We start from the raw sequence: 20788 nt of genomic DNA on the forward strand, positions 1-20788 counted from the left end.
TCCCTCCCTCCATCCCTGCCCCCTCATAAATAGAAGAGCATGCTATACTTGCTATTCTAAAACATAATTTTTCTCCCTCTGCCTATGTCTCTGTCTCTCTGTCTCTCATGAATAAATAAAATCTTTTTTAAAATAAAAACTTTATTAAAAAAAAAAAAACTTTAAAAAAAGGGGGTAGCTCAGGGGTTTAGCGCCTGCCTTCGGTCCAGGGAGTGATCCTGGAGACCCGGGATCGAGTCCCACGTTGGGCTCCCTGCATGGAGCCTGCTTCTCCCTCTGCCTGTGTCTCTGCCTCTCTGTGCGTCTCTATGAATAAATAAATAAATAAAATCTTTAAAAAAAAAATAGGCTCTCGGAGCTTGCATTTTAAAGTGAGGGGAGGCATGACTCCAGAGCACCTTAAAAGTTCCATTATATTCGATAAACATTTAGTGAGTTCCTTTTCGACTCTGCATTCAGCACCGCAAACACAAAGAGCAAAGGGATACCACCTACTTTACCAATTATGCCTGGGTAACTCAAGCGTTAACAAAGAAATGTTTGGCTCATTTCTCTTTCTACTAGTAAGCTTAAAGGTGCATTCTTCTGTTCAACTAAGCTTCCAAATGAAGGCAGGAGCACAAGCCCATATGCATGTCCAAAGACGTGCGCGTTTCTAGCTGGCTCCCTATTGCAACGATGGTGTTTCTGTGTTTCCTGCGACCTTATTTGCAAACTGCCTACAATTAACTTCGCAAGGAAAGGTGCTCCGTTTTCCAGTCAAACAGGTCCTTTGGGTAGAATCACACGGCATTTATCTCAATTCACCGGGACTGGCTGACGCCGCTCTACACCTGTGCTGGACCCTAGTGCAGGCAGCCAAAGTTATTTTTCCTGCGGACGCCGAAGTGCCCGGGTGCCTCCTACTTAGGCGCGGACTGCGCTTGGCAGTGGCCAGGGGCCTTTCCGGGAGTCGCCGGGCGTCACGTCTCCTGCAGGGCGCCCAGCCCCAGCCGTGCTGGAGGACAGGCACTAACCCACGCCGGGTCCCACGCAACCCCTCCGAGGCAGCTGTCTCCAGGTGGTACCTGACTCTAGCCAATCGCCATGGCGGTTACATTTAACGCGGCTCCGGCAGCCAATCCGAGGCCACGTCTCAGCCCGCGCCCCGCCCCCTCCCCGCGCCGCCCCGCCCCGCGCCGGGTCCCGGGCGGCGGCGGGCGGCGGCGGGCGGCTGCGCACACCCGGAGCGCGCGGGGCCGAGCGGTCCTCGGGGCGGTGGGGGCTGTCAACCGCGGCGCGGGGCGGGCGGGCCGCTACTGCGCAGGCGCCGCAGGAAGGTCTCGGCTCGCGCGTGTCCCTTGGGGTCGGTGGCCCCGCGGCCCACGAGCGCCGAGGCCCGCGCGCCGGCCGCAGCTGGTGAGTGAGCGTGGGGCGCCGGCCGGCCGGAGGGAGGTGCCGCCCCCTCCTCGGTCGGTCGCCCGGGCTCTGGCGCCCGAGGTCCTGGGCTCAGCAGCCGGGTCCCGGGGCGCGGGCGGGGCCGCCGGGAGGGGGCGCCCTGCGCCGGGCGAGGTGGACGGCGGGGTGCGGGGCGGTCGGCAGGTGTCCTGGGGGGCGGGGGCGGGGGGGCAGGGCCTTGGATCGGAGTTGAGGGCGATTACGTCATCACACTGGAGAACGGATTTCCTAGAAAACCAGAAAGCGAAGATGACCCTTTAGGGGCTTTTGATTGGCTGGACAGCGCGCGAAGCACTTGCTGCCCCTCTCGGCGTAGCTACCCCGTGGGGTAAGAGTGTCCCCATTCTGCAGATGCGGAAACTGAGGCTCAGACAGGTAACGTCGCACATGGTACGGCTGCAGACAGGCTTGTACCAGGTCTGACCCCGCAGGGCGGCTGCCGTTGCCCAACCACCAGGTGATCTGCTGGATGGGACCTGAGCCTGAAAACTTGCCCAGTGTCTTAGGCAGGCAGATGCTCCGTTGGTGAATGTTACGGCTTTCTTTTGTTTCCGCCACCCCCCCCCCCAAAAAAAAGTGGAGGGAAGAAAAAAAATAAAACTGCCCGCCCCGCTCGCCCCCAAGGCGTTCCAGGCCCTTTCAAGGCAGTGAAGCTCATTTGCAAGCAAAGAGGAGATATTTTCTGTAGTTTAGATTAGCTACTGAATAGAACTTGGGAGAAATGTCGGTGACGACACAAGTACCGTGACGGATTATTTTACTCCGTAGGAAGGAAGTGTAGCTGTTCTGAAGATACTAGAGAATTTTGTGTGCCCTGAAAATGGCAGAATTATTTAGAATCCTAGAATTTTTAAGACTGAGAAAGTCCTGCAGAGGGTAGTTTTTTTTTTTTTCCTTAGAACGCTAAGAAAATAATAACCTAGAGGGAACCACCAAAGTTTCCCATGTCCATAGAAAACGCTATTTTATTTTAAAGCAGTATAAAAAGTCTTTAGAATGGGGCTTTCGTATTATAAAGCTAAATGCTGACAATGTCTTTCACCATTTCCTGTAACCGCTCTATTCTCACCACTTAACTTGGGCTGAGAATGCCGGTAGGGATTGCCTGACATGCATTCCATCCAGGTAAAAAAGTCATCCCACGGGAGATCCAGCACATTTCGCCTCCTGAACCAAAGATGACTACCTACTAGTTCTAGTTACTGTTGAGATGTTTGGGGATAGTCCAGATGAGTCCGCTCTTTTTTTTTTTTTCTTCCCTCCACTATTTTTTTTTTTTTAATTACAGAGTTTTTCTCAAAGTTTAGTGATCTAACAGTGATTTTGATCCCTTGAAAACTACTTGAGAACGTTCCACTGGTATTTTGTTTATAGATTAACACCTGCTGTTAGATTGAAAATGCAGTAGACCTAGATAGAGGCACTGCTGATGAACACGTTCTGGCAGGAAAAGTCCTGGTAATCATTTGGAATTTATGACTAGTCTTGTTAGCTTGGTGTCACTAGACTTGTAGACTTGTTGAGGGCATGAATTAGTAAGTGCATAGTAAAGCTACTAAATTGCTCTCTGAGCTTGGCCAGTCACCGGACTTCGGCTCTATCACATGTAAGAAAAAAAGCATTGAGCTAAATTACTTCTAATTATTTTAGGGTTGCACAGTTGTATTATTCTGCCTGTGGCAGTACAGACTTTTTCCTAACCTAATGGCTTTGTAACTAGAATGGATAAAAAGAAACTAAATTTGAGGGCCTATTCTAGAACAGAATATGCCTCTCCATTTCACAAACGCCAAAACTGAGTCTGGGGAAGTTAGATTTGCTCACAGTTGTGCATCTACTAAATGTGAGCTCAAGTTACAGGATCATTCTGATTTCAGAGCCTATAATCTTTCTTTTTTTTTTTTTTTCTTCAAGATTTTATTTATTTATCCGTGAGAGACACAGAGGGGGAGAGAGAGAGAGAGGCAGAGACACAGGCAGAGGGAGAAGCAGTCTCCATGCAGAGAGCCCGACGTGGGACTCGATCCTGGGACCCCAGGATCACACCCTGGGCTGAAGGCAGCGCTAAGCCGCTGAACCATCCGGGGCTGCCCCAATCTTTCCATTCTGTGCTTCTAAGCCTGGGGACAAGGATCCTAACAGTGTGCTAATGTATTCCCGAACCCCAGAATAAATAGCACATGTACTTTGAGCATCATTTTTTTTCCCTTCAAGATTTAGGGAAGAAGGATTTTGTATGTATTTTGAGAGAGGTCAGACAAAGTTTTTTGTTTTGCTCTTGTTTTTGCATTTGGAAGGTGTTGTAAAACATTTTCATGTTAAAAAAACCCAAGTCTGTTATGGAGGACAAATTTCACATAATTTGAAGCATAAAATGAGACCACAAAGATGTTTACTGTTTTTTAGCAGGGCATTTCAGATTCTTTTTAAAGAAGATTACAATTTCATTCCCTCTTTTTTTGTTGTTAATATAATAGTTTTATTGAGATATAATTCACACACTATCCACTTTATTTGAAGTGTACAGTTTTATGGAGTCGTGGGACCATCACCACAGTCAATATGAGAACAGGTCATCGCCTCAAAAAGACACCTCATACCATTGTAATTTACTCCCCATTTCTCCCCAACCCCTTGCCACAAGCACTATCAATGTACTTCCATCTCTAATAGATTTGCCTGACTTAGGCATTTCATCTAAAGAGTCATACATTAAGAGATCTTTTATGATTGCCTTCTTTCACTTAGTGTGTATGTTAGCACTTCCTTCCTTTTTATTGTCAAATAATATTTCATGGTATGGATAGACCACATTTTATTATCCATGTATCAGGATGCCTGATTGGCTTAGCAGTTGGACATCTACCTCGGCTCAGGGCGTGATCCCGGGATCCAGGATCAAGTCCCACATCAGGCTCCTTATAGGGAACCTGCTTCTCCCTCTGCCTGTGTCTCTGCCTCTCTCTCTCTCTCTCTCTCTGTCTCTCATGAATAAATAAATAAAATCTTAAAAAAAAAAGTTATGTATCCATTTATCATCACCTGATGGCCTATTTGAGTTGTTTCCACTTCTTGGCCATTAAAGATAATGCTGTTGTGAACGTTTATGGACAAGTTTTAGTGTGAGCATCTGTTTTAATTTCTTTAGGGCATATACTGGATAATATGGTGACTCTGGTTAAAGAACTGCCACAGTGTTTTCCAGGTGGCTCTCTCACTTTATGTTCTCACCAGCGCTGTATAAAAGTTCCAGTTTCTTTGAATCCTTACTAACTCTTGTTCTGTGTCTTTTTGATTCTCTCCATCCTAGTGGGTCTGAAATGCTATTTCATTGTGGTTTTGATTTGCATTTCCCTGATGACTAATGATGTTGAACATCATTTCATGTGCTTATTTGCCACCTGTATATCTTTGGAGAAATATCTTTGAGATCCTTTGCTCATTTTTAAATTGGATTATTTGACTTTATTTTTGAGTTATAATATTTACATATTCTAAGTACAGATCACTTAGAGATGATTTGCAAATATTTTCTCCCATTCTGTGGGTTGTCTTTTCTCTTCATGGTATTCTTTAGAGCACGAAAGTGAAGTCTTATTTATTTATTTATTGGTCACTTGTTCTTTTGGTGTTGTACCTAAGAAGGTTTTGCCTAACTCAAGGTCATGAAGATATACTTCTGTATTTTCTTTTAAGAGTTTTATAGTTTTAGCTCTAAATTTTGGTCCATGAGCCATTTATAGTTAATTTTGGTGTATAGGATAAGATGAGGGTTCCAAATTCAATCTCTAGCATAATGGATATCCAGCTGTCCAGGCACCATTTGTTGAATTGCTTTGATACCTCTCTGTTCTTAGAGATGACTCTGTTGAAGAAGGTTTGGACATACTATAATATTCCAGTTGTAGTAATTCGTCAAAGGGCTTAGTGTTAAAAACAACTTTAGGATGTATGGCTCTCAAGCACAGCATTACAAAGAAGTTTTGGTATTATGGAACAGAGTTCATTCACCCTTGTCTTTGTTCTTACAGGATGACAGCCTGATTCATTACTTTGATTATTTATGCCCCTATTGTATTATAGATATGAAAAGTATAAAGCCTATATTCCCTGATACATGGCACATACATACATTTTTGTTGTATAGTCTTCATTATACTAGATATGTATTGAGTGATTTAAAAAAATAACCTAAAAGAGTGTTTAGGCAAGACTTCATGTTGTAGGAGGTAACTTCAGGATGTTTGGGAGCACAGCTGTCACTGAAGAGCTATTATAGGTCACCTCTAGGTCGCCTAGAAAAATGGCTGTTATAGTTTACATGACTTTGTAATACATTTGAAGAAGATGGGGATGGTGAAATATGGTGAAAGGAAAGTATGGTTGGCAATGATTTCTGTAACTGTTTCACAGTAATTTGCATGTGGGTTGGGCCTGGATGCTGTAGGGCTTGAATTCCAGGCTTGAAGTGTTTGTACAGGCAGGGGAAGTCCTTGGACTTTTTTTTAGGGGAGTGCTATAAACAGAGCTACACCCAGGAAGATTAAGTTGAGAGTAGACATGAGGTGAGAAAGGGGAGGGTGAAGAAGGTAGGAAGGTCACATAAGAGAGAGAAGTGCTCCCATAGGAAGTAATATGGGCTTTAAGAGGTACGCCACACTAAAGATGGAAAAGAATGGGTAGCTGTTGAGAATGCACGTTCCTGGCTTCTACACTGGCCTGACTGGTATGTGAATAGAATCGACACTAGGCTGGCACCTATGGTTTACTCAGAGCAGTTCTGTCGAGAGAATGAGGAAGCTGTTTTAAAGGATGGGGAACTAAGGAAAGGAAAAAGATTTGGAGGTGCAGAGGATGCATGCAGTTTGACATATATCAGAACTTGACTTGCCAGCAGAATAGTTTGTTTGGTGGACTTGGTGCGGTATGTAAACTGGTTACTGAGGGAAAGAGCCAGGACAGTAAATAAAGACAGTTTTTTTTTTAATTGATTTATGAGCATCTTTAAGATACTGTACAACCTATTTGCTCTTCCAACTCCTACTGGAAACAAATATTTATGTATGGGAAAGTATCTATACTCAGAGAAAACAGGGAATCTGCTCAATCCAAGCTTTCATGGAGACCAGCATGACCTCCACACAAGTTCTCAGGTTGCTGGAACCTAGGGCAGCAGCCTGCATGATATTGTTGTGTGACTGAACTTGTACTGACTGTCTGAGGGAGGGGGTGAGTTGTGCATGAGCACTAGGTTGGGGACACCAAATACTGAATGAAAAGAGAAATGCCATTCTCTCTCTCAATTCTTAAGAGTTGATATTACTGAGCTGTGGCTGAGGCTGTGTCTGTACAGTATGTCTCCTGTACCAAACATGATTGTTCATTACCCTTCTCTTTGGAGAGGTGATTTGATTTTGTTATTCGTTCTATTTTTGGTTTCATGGATGGCACTAGCAACAGATGATCCATACCCGACAGGCAGAAGGCAGCCCATCTCAGGTGAAAATCGTAGACTTTACAGACCCAAAGTCCTTCCCAGACAAGATCCTGTGCCTTTGGTCTTCACAATTTTAAGTCCCTGGTTTTGAGACGGTCACAGCTTCAGTCAACAAATGTTTGAATGTGTACACACACAGATCACCTAGCTGGTATGTTTGAAGGAAAAGCCTTTGCTTTCAAGTAATTGCGGTTTAGTTGGGAGAAAGAACACACAGTAAATGGCTCATGAACTTAATCATCATGTCAGCACATCACTGCCACTCCCCAGGACCTCTAGGTGCACACACCTGTGGCCAAACCTTGGGTCTTCTTACTCTGAAATACGGAATTCACTCTCCTCTTTCTGACTACAGCCTCACATCCCTGCAGCTCCCCGCAGAACCTCTAGTCCAGAAGCCTTCTCCTTCACGCATCTATATCAGTTTCAGCGTAGATGCTGCAGTTCAGATTTTAACCGCTCCTAAGTCAGGATCTTCAACTTTCTTCGTTATACTTCGGTTTCTGACAGAGTCTTAAGTACAGGCAGCATCAGCTGCCGGTATTGTTGAGGCCTGTGCCAGGGCCCCTGAGCAGCTAGAGAAAAACCTGTCAACAGTGTCACTAAAAACTCCTGGCACCCGCTGTCAGCTTCGACCACCAGTCCTCCTGTTGCCCTGTACTCTCCCATCCTCCATGTTGGCCATTTCAGACATTCTCTGGTTCTCAAACCCTCGAACCTTTTGCCATCCTACTTCCTCTGAGTAATTGCCCCTACCTTTTGTAGCAAGAGAATACAGCTCCCTTCATCTCCAACCCTCCAACTTGTTAGCTTACCTAGCCTTAGCTGCTTCTCTCCTGTTACTATGAAAGAGATACCCTGTCCATCTGAAGTGAGTCATCCCATCTAAGTCACCTGTGCTGTTTTCTGAAGGACCAAAGATGATAGAGACTGAAGGCAGGGAGATTTATTATGGGAAACTTGTTTTTATAAACAGTGGATTATCTAAGTAAGCAGAGAGAGCTGTGAGCCTGGGGTATTAGGCAGATACTTATATCCTTGATAGTAAAAAGGAAGTTTAAGGGATTTGGTGAAGTTCATCTCAACAGCTCATGGATTTCTTCAGAAGTCACTGTGGCAGTCAGGTCCCTATAGGCTTTGTCAGTTTGTTAACCTTATGTAAATACTGGGAATGTATAGACAAATGGAGTCTTTTTCCTCATATAATATTTCTTTCTTTGTCCCCCCCCCCCCTTTTTAAGGATTTTATTTATTTATTCATGAGAGACACACAGAGAAAGAGGCAGAGACATAGGCAGAGGGAGAAGCAGGCTCTATGCAAGGAGCCCGATGTGGGACTCGATCCCGGGACTCCAGGATCACACCTGGGCTGAAGGCAGGCACTAAACTGCTGAGCACCCGGGCTGCCCTCTTTGCCCTTTTTTATTTTTTATTTTTATTTATTTATTTTAATTTTTTTTTATTTATTTATGATAGTCACACAGAGAGAAGGAGAGGCAGAGACACAGGCAGAGGGAGAAGCAGGCTCCATGCACCGGGAGCCCGATGTGGGATTCGATCCCAGGTCTCCAGGATCACGCCCTGGGCCAAAGGCAGGCGCTAAACCGCTGCGCCACCCAGGGATCCCTCTTTGCCCTTTTTTAATGCCAATATCTTCAGCAGGAACTGGCGGTGAGCCCGTATGGTAGAATTTCTACCTATTTCTGTGGCTTAAAAGGAACAGAGGTTACCAGTTACTAAACTAGAAACATAATCTCCCTCTCTGGAGCCTCTAAAGACTTGGTATTATTTCTGTTTTGTGCAAAAGGATCATTTTTCTTTTTTCATCCATTCTTACTAAGTTTTTTGAAAGATTTTATTTTTAAGTAATCTCTATACCCAACATGGGGTGTGAACTTACACCCCAAGAACAAGAGTCCCTGGCTATCCTGACTGAGCCAGCCAGGCGCCCCTGACCTTATTAGGTCTTTAGAATAATTTCTGCTACTACAGACAAGCAAGACAATCAAACGGGAGTATTTCTGTGGAGTATAAGAATGGCCCATACCCCCTGCAGAGTGTGAAGGCCGGGGTAGGACATACATAAATAGGAAATTGGACAAGTAAAGGCAATTTTTGTTTTTCTTTCCAATTTTAGCTTTATTCAGTTAACTTTGAGTAAATGACATTATTTGATTTTAAGTTGGTATGAAAGCATATAAAAAGTTAATAAATTTTGGTTCTCTTTGCCTAGTGCCTAAGTTTCTGAAATTTAATCCAGGTCACAACAGCACTACCACTTATGAACTGTGTTTTTATATTTTAGGAACCCTGATTGCTTTCCTTCAACACATTCATTATGAAGTTACTAGTAATACTTTTATTTTCTGGACTTATAACTGGTTATAGAGGTAACTCTTCCCATAGCTTGTCATCCAAGTTACTACTGGTGTCCTTTGATGGTTTCAGAGCTGACTATCTACAGGACTATGAATTTCCTCATCTCCAGAATTTTATCAAAGAAGGAGTCCTGGTAGAGCATGTTAAAAATGTTTTTATCACAAAAACATTTCCAAACCACTACAGTATTGTGACAGGCTTGTATGAAGAAAGCCATGGCATCGTGGCTAATTCCATGTATGATGCAAGCACAAAGAAACGTTTTTCTGACTTTGATGACAAGGATCCTTTTTGGTGGAATGAAGCAGAACCTATTTGGGTGACCAACCAGCTTCAGGAAAACAGATCAAGTGCTGCTGCTATGTGGCCTGGCACTGATGTACCCATTCACAATACCACACCTTCCTATTTTATGAATTATAGCTCTTCAGTGTCATTTGAGGAGAGACTAAATAACATTACCATGTGGCTGATGAATTCCAACCCACCGGTCACTTTTGCAACACTTTACTGGGAAGAACCAGATGCAAGTGGCCACAAATACGGACCTGAAGATAAAGAAAACATGTACAGAGTGTTGAAAGGAATAGATGATCTCATTGGTGAGCTAGTCCACAGACTCAAGGTGCTAGGGTTGTGGGAAAATCTCAACGTGATCATTACAAGTGATCATGGGATGACCCAGTGCTCAAAGGAGAGACTGATAAACTTGGATCTCTGCATTGATAATTCAAGCTACACTCTTGTAGATTTGACTCCAGTTGCTGCCCTACTTCCCAAGATAAGTAAGTAACCTTTCAGCTGAGGGATATTTGAAGGGAGCAACTGAATGAGGAGGGAGGGTTTTGTAAAAGAATACAACTATGGCTTTTTGTAGGGCAGTACCATCTGTTCTTCCTCAGAGTGGGAATTATATGTTTTTCCCCTTAATTTACAAGTCTTTAAGCAGTTAGCTTAAGGTTCATGTTCAAAGAGATTACTTCTTTGCTTTTTTTTTTTTTTTTTTACTTCTTTGCTTTTTGATACATTTCTTAATTATTTATCCTAATGGAAAAAGGAGATTTTTATCCTTAAGAAAGATCTTGGATTTTTGTGTGAGATATGCTATTTATCTATTGATCTTAGAATTAGTAATTAGCTGCAATATATAATTACTTTCTATTTACTTAGGAAGCTATACGTGAAAATTGTCCCCTTTTGTATAAAAGTCCACCAGAGAGAATCACAAAATGAAAAAAGAGATACTAGAATGCCTGGAAAGATAAAGGTGTGTGTGTGTGTGTGTGTGTGTGTGTGTGTGTGTGTGTCTCCCCAACAATGTCACATAATTATTGCACAGCTTTTTTAAGAAGTAAAAATGATTTAATAGATGACATTATTCAGGATTTATTTCCAGTTATTCTAGTTAGAATTTTTTTTTTTCTTCATCAACCAATCATGACTTTTTTTTCCTTGATTGTTTTCCTTTTTCTTCCAGATATCACAGAGGTTTATAACAAACTGAAAGTCTGTAGCGCTCACATGAATGTTTATCTCAAAGAAGAGATTCCTGCCAGATTTCATTACCAACATAATGATCGAATTCAGCCTATTATTTTGGTTGCTGATGAAGGCTGGACAATTGTGTTAAATAAATCATTACCAAAATGTAAGTATTCATTTCAGACATTTCTGTTGTACTCTGGGGATAAATCACACGTTGTGACATTGTTCTGTTAACAAGGTACTTTAATTTAGAGATATTAACAGTGTATAACCAGTTCACTTTTTGACTGGGTAATTCTCAGGTTTTCATTCAATAGAAATTTATAACCACAGTTTGACCCCTAGATGAGGAAGCTGGGTGGCCTTAGGGCAGAGGTGTTGTTTTACTTTCTTACCCACACTGCAGTTACTGTTAGTAACTTTCAAGGTTGGTTCTCTTGATTTGTAGAAAATGAGAGAGAAGTAAAGCAACAAAGTAAAAGGGGAGAGATTCCAGGGGAATCTCTGAGTTCAAATGCTTTTTTAAATTGTGTGTGTTAAACATTGTCCAAGTACCTGAGCGCTGTAGCTGTTTCACTGGATGAGAACTAGAAGGTGAACAAACAGAAATTTACCCAGTAAACAAACGAGGTGTATCAAAATCTCTCCTCCAGCTGAGGAGATATACAGGGATGAGTTACAGGTCTTCCCTGAACCCAAGTTCATTTATCCAACTACTTATCCATATGTTAGATTTGGTTTGAATACTTCTTTTAAAAACTGGCTTTGTAGTCTGTAGCAAGAGTCAGAATGCTTTTTCTGTAAAAGGCCAGATAATAAATATGTTAGGCTTTATAGGCCAGCTGGTCTCTCTCACTCAATTCTGCCTTTGTAGTGGGAAAGCAGCCTGGACATTCTGTAAACAGACCAATTTGGGGTGTTGAAATGAAACTTTGTTTACAGAAGCAGGTGGAAGGCTGATTTTGGCCAGGGGCTGTCTTGAGCAGTGTGCAGATCCTTGATCTATAGCAAATCAGAAGCTTCAGACAAGGATATAAGACTAAAGGTTAAGGGAGTTTATAAGTTATTTATATTTATGTACTCACTGTTGAAAACTGAGAAAACATGGAAAAACTTAGAAAAGAAAAAAACTATCCATACAGAGGTACAGAGTTTTTTTCTATTACATATACATATGTATGTATATGTCTATAGTGTCTTCTGTTGATCAGATTCATTATTTTTATTATGAAATATTTCAAACAAGGGATGCCTGGACGGCTCAGTGGTTTAGCGCCGCCTTTAGCCCAGGACGTGATCCTGGAGTCCCGGGATCGAGTCCTGCATCCAGCTCTCTGCATGAAGCCTGCTTCTCCCTCTGTCTATGTCTCTGCCTCTCTTTCTGTGTGTCTCTCATGAATAAATAAATAAAATCTCTTTTTTAATATTTTACACATGAAATTAAAGGATAATATAACACAAACTGATATATTTATTCACCACTCAGTCATTTGCACTTCTTAAGAAAGCAGGAGCTTATCAGTGCAACAGGTGTACACTAAAAGTCAGTATTTGCCAAAATAAAGCTAAAAACTGAGAATGTAGTATTGCAGTTCTATCCAGGACTGTCATGTTTTTCTGAGTTCGATTTGGAGTTAAAGGTGAACTGGTTAGACTTCACATTCAGTGTAAGAACCCTTTCTACAACATTCTCACCTGGCCTTCCAGAGGTTGAGGCATTCATTCATTATCGATAAACCAGGAGTATATTACATAATCCTCTTTCTTATCACAGGAGCAATTGATGTAGGTAGGCTGCAGATTCACTTCTTCCCTCTTCATGGGTTTTACTCACCTCTGCTCTCCCTAGTTATTCAGGACCCTCCACCCAGCCACTCTCATTCTCTCTCTCTCTCTCTCTCTCTTTTTTATACAATCATTAGTGTTCTTTGCATGCACACACTGCTGGAAATGGAGGGGTGAAATGAGTGGGGCTAGCACTGAAAGGTGCATCAGACTGAGAAATAGTTGTGTGTTTTTTTTTTTTTTTAAGATTTATTTATTCATGCAAGACACAGAGAGAGAGGCAGAGACACAGGCGGAGGGAGCAGCAAGCTCCTTGCAGGGAGCCCAATGAGGGACTTGATCCCTGATTCTGGGATCAGGCTCTGAGCTGAAGGTAGAAGTTCAACCGCTCAGGTACCCAAGTGTCCCGAGAAATAGTTTTTAAAGACTCGGGTCGGGATCCCTGGGTGGCGCAGCGGTTTGGCACCTGCCTTCGGCCCAGGGCGCGATCCTGGAGACCCGGGATCGAATCCCACATCGGGCTCCCAGTGCATGGAGCCTGCTTCTCCCTCTGCCTGTGTCTCTGCCCCTCCCTCTCTCTCTCTCTCTCTCTCATAAATAAATAAAAATTTAAAAAAAAAATTAAAAAAAAAATAAATAAAGACTCGGGTCATGATCACTTGGAAAAGGGGTGTGTGTGTGAAATAGGGGACATGGCTGAGTTGAAAAACAGAAAATTTCATTTCTAACCCTCACCTGGTTTAAGTGATCAGAATTTTTAAAGATTCTATTTAATTATTTGAGAGCAAGAACAGAAACAGGGGCAAGGGCAGAGCAGAGCTCGGAGAGGGAGAAGCAGACTTTCCACTAAACAGATCGCCCAATGCAGGGGCTCTATCCCAGGTCCCTGGGATCAGCTTAACCCCTGAGCCACCCAGGCATCCCACTAATTACAATTTTAATGGATGAGAGTTACACTGGCAAGAATCAATATATTTACACTAGAAGCAAGTTATTTTGTAATAGAAAGATCAGTCTTTCTGTTAAGAACTAACATACTTTCTGTTCTTTTTTCAGTAGGTGACCATGGTTATGATAATTCTTTGTCTAGTATGCATCCATTTCTAGCTGCCCACGGTCCTGCATTTCACAAAGGCTACAAACAAAGCACGATTAACAGTGTGGATATTTATCCAATGATGTGCCACATCCTGGGATTAAAACCACATCCCAATAATGGAACCTTTGGTCATACGAAGTGTTTGTTAGTTGACCAGTGGTGCATTAATCTCCCAGAAGCCATCGGAATTGTTATTGGTGCACTCTTGGTCTTAACCACACTAACATGCCTCATAATAATCATGCAGAATAGACTGTCTGTACCCCGTCCATTTTCCCGACTTCAGCTGCAAGAAGATGACGATGATCCTTTAATTGAGTAACATGCTGGAGTTTATACAGAATATCTTTGATTAGTCACAAAACCAAGGATACACTCAAAAAATGGTGTTCTAAGGATGAAAAATATACCTTGAAAGACAAAAAAACTTAGACTAAGCATGCTAGAATTACTTTGTTTTTCCTTGTGCTTTGTTTTGGTGTATCAGCTAATTAACAAAAAACCCTGACCATAGTAAAAATTTCTAGTAAGTCAAAACAAACTATTTCTCTAACTAGAAACTTTAAGAAAAATGATTGCCTCTGCTTTTTTTTTGCTATGAAGATGACACATTTTTAAATAAAAATATACCAAAATTTAGTAGGCATGCTTTTCTAATAAATTTTTATATTTGTAACTGAAACAACAGAAATCTTTATGCAATTAGTGGATTTTGGATTTTGTGTATCAGGAAGGAAAAGTTTTCTATATTTTTATATTTCATGACTTTAATAGAGTTTGTATCCCAAGTAAACCTGTGACATAGGAAGACCTCTCTGGTGGTTAATAAAATTGGTTATCCAGGCAGAACAGATCTAGGATAGGAAGAAATTATTTTAAGAAAAGCTGTTATAAAAAACACAACAAAGACTATGTGATACAAAGCCTGAGTCTTCACCATTGTGTCTTTGTTAAGGTTTGTAAGCTATTGAAGCCACAAAAGATAACCTTTTGAAGATTGTTGCTGATAAGAAATTAAGAAAATAGAATTGCTTTTCTCAATCTGTGCTTAATGCCTGTGTGTAAGTCATTTGTAAGTGTGTATGTGTGTGCACAAGTGTGTTTGCACTTATGAATGTGTAGACTTCCTGTGACTGACCGAAGGTGGTCAGAGGCAGCTGGTCTGCGGGCTGACTTCCACATTCCCACGGAATGTGGCTCTCAGCAAAGAGTATATTTGCACTTCATATTTGTTTACTTTCTTCTGACTTACAAGCTAAAGTTGTAACTTAAGAAAGTTCGTTAGTTTTTGTTAGCTATTTAGCTTCCTCATGTTGTATGTTGTAGCCAGAGGTATCCAAGTGGTGTAAAAAAAAATTCACGACCAAATACAAGTCTGGCTTCAATTGGGTCAGAATGGGGAGGAGATTTTGCTATCTACCTTTGAGATATTTATGCCTTACTTTTTAGGCAATAGAGTAGTTAAATTTAAAATGGAATCTGGTATCTTTTGATCTTTCCCACTGTTCATATGTTAAGTGGCAGAGTAAACTCTTAAGCACTGTTAACATTCTGTAGCCTGAGTCCTGCCTCTGCTTTTTCTCCAATGTTTGGTTCACAGAAATAATTGCTCTGATTTTTTTTTTAACATACATTGTTCAAAGCTAAGGAATTGTTTTGAAGAACTACCATCCTACCTTTGCTAGGTGGTACTTTCTAATTGAATCAGTTAATATGCAGAAACCGAGTTGTGGCAGACTAGATTGTATCTATTAAAGCAAAAATTGGGTTCAAGAACCGTATCAGGATCTGAGACAAGCAATTAATAGTGTGATCTTTAAAGTTTTGACGATATAAAATAATCTAAGTAACTGTTTTACAGATTTTGAAAAATCTATAGTAAATATGCAGTGCAGTTAAATGCTGATTACCTGTGATGGTCAAGAACAATGGTGCCAGTCATCAAACATATAATTCATCCTATTTGGTCTCTGCTAATTTTGTGATCATAGTATTCATTCAGTATCTGTTGTTCTTGAGAATCATTTCTACAGCCTGCATAAGTAGTTCATGCTATTGGTCATAAGCTGACTATTAAGAACAGCACAATAAATAAATGAAATAAAGCCAATAGCGCTAATTTTGCTTTTTGACAACGTTTATTTCATTTTTTTCCTCCCGTAAAAGTTATCCTAGAGGTTGTTTTTCTGAACAAAATAATAGAAAAATTTCTTCCTGTTTCAGTTTCCATTTAAAAGAAAAACAACTGTCACATTTAATACAGTAGACACTTTTTGAAGTATCTACAATAGTAGCAGGATATTTTATACTAGATCAGTAGAGCTTGGTCCTTGCAATGCTGTGAGTTTTGGTGAGCATCTAGCCTGTGAGTGCATTTCATATAGGATGGAATAGGAAGGGATGTCCTGTCAATGTCTTAACACTTTGAACAAGACACTTAACCTATTTTCTTTTCTTTCATTCCATTCTCAAAATACTAACTTTAATTAAAATTATAAGCTTTTTTGTATATATGCTGATGGGACAAAACCATATTTATTTAATCAAAGAGATGTTTATATATTATTTTGAACTTTGTGTTAATTCATTTGTATCTTTAAAAAATTATCACTGTTAAAGCCAATGACTCCTCTAGTACACTGAGAAAATCTTTCTGGTAAGCTAGCCTTTTACAATAAGGTTCTGGTCTGTATTTTGTTAAGTAATTGACTAATATCTTGACATGTTTTTCTGGGTGAAAGAAAGTATTTGGCTACAGGAAACATTTAACTGTTTATGACAATAATACTCAAACGCAGTAGGAAAATGTATTGAGTGGTTTTTGTTAATTTAGTGAGTGAATTCAGAATAACTGCATTTACTTACATGGACAGTTCTGTTGTTATGTGCAAGTTCTTGTAAACAGCAATAGAATTCTAATATAAATTATTTCAATGCTGTGTACTATAGACTGTGTTCTTTCATTAAGCTTGGTATAAGAATTTAAAGATAAGTTCTTGGAACATTAAAGGATTAAAAATACTTTTGTATTGTTCTTGGGTGTCTCCCTCTCTTATCCATATCTGGTAAGCTTTAAGGATGATGGCATTTAATTCCTTTTATTTAGGGGTTTTCACTTTGTTGTGAATGCATAAAGTTACAAATGAAGGACAAAGATGGGATGGAAAGTGTGTTTTTTTATTGTCATTCTTAAAATAGTGTGTAAATAAAACGATATGAGTATGCTTTAAAAAAAATCTGTAGTGCCTTAAGTTGAAGTAAAATATATTTTGACTATATTGTCTGAGTTCATAATGACTTTGTTTATGATTAAAACATGTGAATAAAATCTACCAAGACATTTTTACTATAATTATTAAATACAGGATGCAATATTACTGATTTTTTAAATTTGTCACCCTGCAAAATACACATACTGTGATAGATGTTGACATGACCCAGTAATACTGCAAAAATCCATATAGGCATTCATTACAGATTTTTTTAAAGCCAAGATCAACTATAAAACATTTAACCAAATTTTAAAGATAATGTATAAATACGTATTTTAGCATGAGGACATCACTGGAAAGAAAGCCAAGATTAAGTGTTTTGTAAGTAGCCATACTCATTGAGTATAGATTCAACAAAGTTTCATCTAGTGGTTCAGCGTGATAAATTCATTTCCTGTATTCCTCCTCCATGAACACTGCTAGGAACTCTGAGAAAAAATAAGAAAAGGTACTTTCTTTACTAGAAGAGAGTTCTGTAGCATCTCAGAAATGGTAAAACTTTATACCAACAAATTACTTCTATCTACCCATGGATAGACTCTTGCTGCTGAGATCTTGGGATACAGAACCATTTGCCAGGCCATGTGCTTCCTGAAGTTTAGATGCTAGCTTCTCCTTTTTCCCCCTGCCTCCCTGCTTCCTTGGTGCCTGTACTTGGATACCATTACAATCCTCCCTTTCCCCAACACACACACTGAGGGAACATGTGAATCTAAATGAACCTGTTGGGTCCAATTGAATTAGGCTGCAGGAGACCGGTTTGCTTTTTGGCATAAACCCTTTGGATTTTCGTTTTTCATTGTTCTGTAAACATTTTCTTTTTTCCTTGAATGGTTTAGTTAACATTTTTCAAGAAGTAGATATTAAAGCAAAAAAAAAAAAAAAACCAAAAACCCACAAACATGCTGATCATCATAGTATAATACAGTTCTGTATCCTAACATGTGTGCAGGTGGTGACTGGTGTTGAAACTGCTCAGTCCTGTGACTCAGGTCTCACGGCCGCATTACTGGCAAAAGCAGTCTTACCCCAAAATCAAGCTAAACTGTCGGGCAAGCTGCCTACTTTTCCACTTAACTTCTACCTGAAGTTGACTGCAGAAACCTGAATTTCACCATCAATAAACAATCTGGTGAGCTCCTCCAGCCCTAGAATGAAGGTTCACAGAGGCCTCCCGTGCAGACTGCCCTCACATGTTAATGCAATGAATTGTCAGGGACCCTATCAGCATGTTTTTCCTCTCTGCCTTGCTTACTTCACTTTCATAGGAGGGGGTGGTGGAAAGGATCAAAAGAAACCCCAAAGCAAATCCAAACAACCGCACTATACAAACGTTTTATAAGATTGTTCCTACTGGCAAGACCCAGACTATTACAGACTTAAACATTGTTCGAATTTTCTACTGAGGAGAGACACACAAAATTTTTGTGAAACCTTTTTTTTTTTTTTTCTAAATAGTAAAAGTTCTGTTTCCAGTAAAATGGTGGAGCATATTACTCAAACCAACGCTGTTGCTGAGGACTAGAAAATCTGGACAAAGTATGAAACATCTGTCCTAAAGCATTGAGAAATCAGAACAGGGAAATGTATAAAAGGAGCCCTGATGGCATCTGTAAATTCTGGAAGCCAACATAATCAAAAAAGGGGTGGAGGTGTAGAAGGAGAGAAAACACGATGTGAAATAGAGCAGAACACTTAATAACCTACTTTATACTATTTGGCACAAATACGTTTGAAAATACAGATCAAATGGGTATTTTCCCAGGAAAAAGTTGAACAAAACTTATTTCAGTAGAGAAAGGAAATGATCAATTTCTAATTAGAGATTGGGCAAATTATAAACTATTATACAGAAAAAGCCCAGACCCAAAATTTGATAATCCTTTTTAGTGTGTCTTTATTAGGTTTGATTATCAGTGTTACATTTGCCTCATAAAACATGTTTTAGAAATAAATACGTGGGTTTTTGAGGTGACTATACTATGGATATCATGGATACCATGGTTTTTGAGATGACTATACCAGGGATAAAAGTAGCATCCCCAAAGTGGAACTATAGACCAATATAGTATAGTGGAGGGGGGTAGCAAAATGGAAAATCATCCATATCTGCAAGCTAAAGGTAAATAGGCAACATCCAATTAAATGACAGAGATTGTCAGATTGGATGAAAAAACGAGCCAGCTATTTGTAGTCTGCCCTTTAAATACAAAGGCAGGTTGAAAGTAAAAGGACAGAAAATGATATATACCATGCAAACATCTCAGAGTATGTTTTCTGACCACAATGGAATTAAAATTGATTCAATAACGGATCCAGAGAAGCCCTGAATATTTGTCCGTTAAACAATACACTTCTAAAATGGCATACCAAATTCTGTAGAATGCAGCTAATGTTGAATTTAGATGGAAATTTATAACCTTGAATGCTTGTCCTTGAGAAAAGATTCAATATCAATGATTTCAGCTTCCACTTTAGAAAGCTAGTAAGATGAAAATAATCCAAAGTGAGTGGAAGAAAGGAAATAATAAAGATAGAATCAATGAAATAGGAAAGACAAATTAATAAAGTCACATTTTGGTATTGTGTTTAATAAAATTGATAAGCCCCTAACAAGACTAACTTAGGAAAAAAAGGGAGATAGCACAAATTGGCAAGATCAGTAATAAAAGAGGAGCCATCACTTACAGATCCTACATATATCAAAAGAATACCAAGGGAATATTATGCCAATAACTTTGACAATTTAGATAAAATAAATTCCTTGAAAAATACAACTTAAGCAAGACTGATACAAAATCAAATAGAAAATCTAGGGCAGCCTGGGTAGCTCAGTAGTTTCGCACCGCATTCGGCCCAGGGCATGATCCTGGAGCCCTGGGATCTAGTCCTACATTGGGCTTCCTGCATGGAGCCTGCTTCTCCCTCTGCCTGTGTCTCTACCTCTCTCTCTGTTTCTCATGAATAAATAAATAAAATCTAAAAAAAAAAAATCTAAATAGCCTTATTTTACATCTATCACAAAAAATAAGTTGTTACCAAAACATCCCCACAGAGAAAACTTGCAAGTCCAGGTGGTTTCACTGATTAATTGTATTACACATTTAAGGAGGAAATGATTTTACCCAAAGTCTTATAGAGAAGAAAGGAACATATCCAAACTGGTTTTATGAGGCCAGTATAACACTGGTACGAAAATCTGACAAAGATCTTAAAAGAAAACTATGGAAAATATCTCTATGAACAAAAATTCTTTAACTAAATACCTAATTGAGCTTAGCAGCATTTCAAAAGGAAAATACACATAAACAAGTGGAATTAATCTCAGAAGTGCAACCTTAGTTTGATATTTGAAAATCAGTTTTATCCTCTGGATTAATAAGAAAAAAAGGAAAACAAGTTCATGTTAATAAATGTGGAAAAGCATTTACCAAAATTCAACACTTATTTATTATTAAAAAAAAAAAAACCCAACTCACCAAACCTGGAAGAGAAGAGAAATTCAAACCAATATGTATGCAATAAGCCTACAGAAACTATCCTACTGAATCATAATATAATATCACAATATTGTGAACATACAGCAAAAATACTGAATGATGAAATAATGTTTTTCACCTAAAGTCAGGAACAAGGCAACGCTGTCTACTGTGATCACTTTCATTTAACACTGCACTGGGGGTGCCAGCAACTCAATAAGGCAAGAAAAATGAACTGTATAAGAATAAAAAAATGTTAAAACTGTCATATCCACAGATGACATGATTACACGCAGAGGAAAGCCAAAGGAATCAGACAAACTAGAAGCTTACCAAAATTGCTGGATATATGGTC

The 20788-nt window shown here is 39.9% G+C and overlaps 1 protein-coding gene across 2 annotated transcripts; it reads left to right on the forward strand.

Annotated features, from left to right (window-relative positions):
• Positions 1-1204: 1204 nt before the first annotated feature.
• ENPP4 (ectonucleotide pyrophosphatase/phosphodiesterase 4) lies at positions 1205-16960 on the forward strand. 2 transcript variants are annotated; one of them, XM_072733307.1, is made up of 4 exons: positions 1205-1398; positions 9240-10098; positions 10791-10961; positions 13640-16960. In XM_072733307.1, exons 2-4 carry the CDS (start codon positions 9273-9275, stop codon positions 14002-14004), a joined length of 1362 nt encoding a protein of 453 aa, XP_072589408.1. In that variant the 5' UTR covers positions 1205-1398; positions 9240-9272; the 3' UTR covers positions 14005-16960. The 2 variants fall into 2 exon arrangements, with proteins under 2 accessions (XP_072589408.1, XP_025846798.1); XM_025991013.2 differs by lacking the exon at positions 1205-1398 and adding an exon at positions 1596-1812.
• The last annotated feature ends 3828 nt before the right edge of the window (positions 16961-20788 follow it).

The sequence above is a fragment of the Vulpes vulpes genome, chromosome 1, assembly GCF_048418805.1.
Source record: "Vulpes vulpes isolate BD-2025 chromosome 1, VulVul3, whole genome shotgun sequence".
NCBI classification, from domain to species: Eukaryota; Metazoa; Chordata; class Mammalia; order Carnivora; family Canidae; genus Vulpes; species Vulpes vulpes.

Bases quoted from the DNA above. Each gene is read 5' to 3' on its own strand.
- ENPP4 (XM_072733307.1), top strand. From the start codon at position 9,273: ATGAAGTTACTAGTAATACTTTTATTTTCTGGACTTATAACTGGTTAT. The intron at 10,099-10,790 runs GTAAGTAACCTT...TTTTTCTTCCAG, and splicing joins TGCCCTACTTCCCAAGATAA to ATATCACAGAGGTTTATAAC. The intron at 10,962-13,639 runs GTAAGTATTCAT...TTCTTTTTTCAG, and splicing joins AAATAAATCATTACCAAAAT to TAGGTGACCATGGTTATGAT.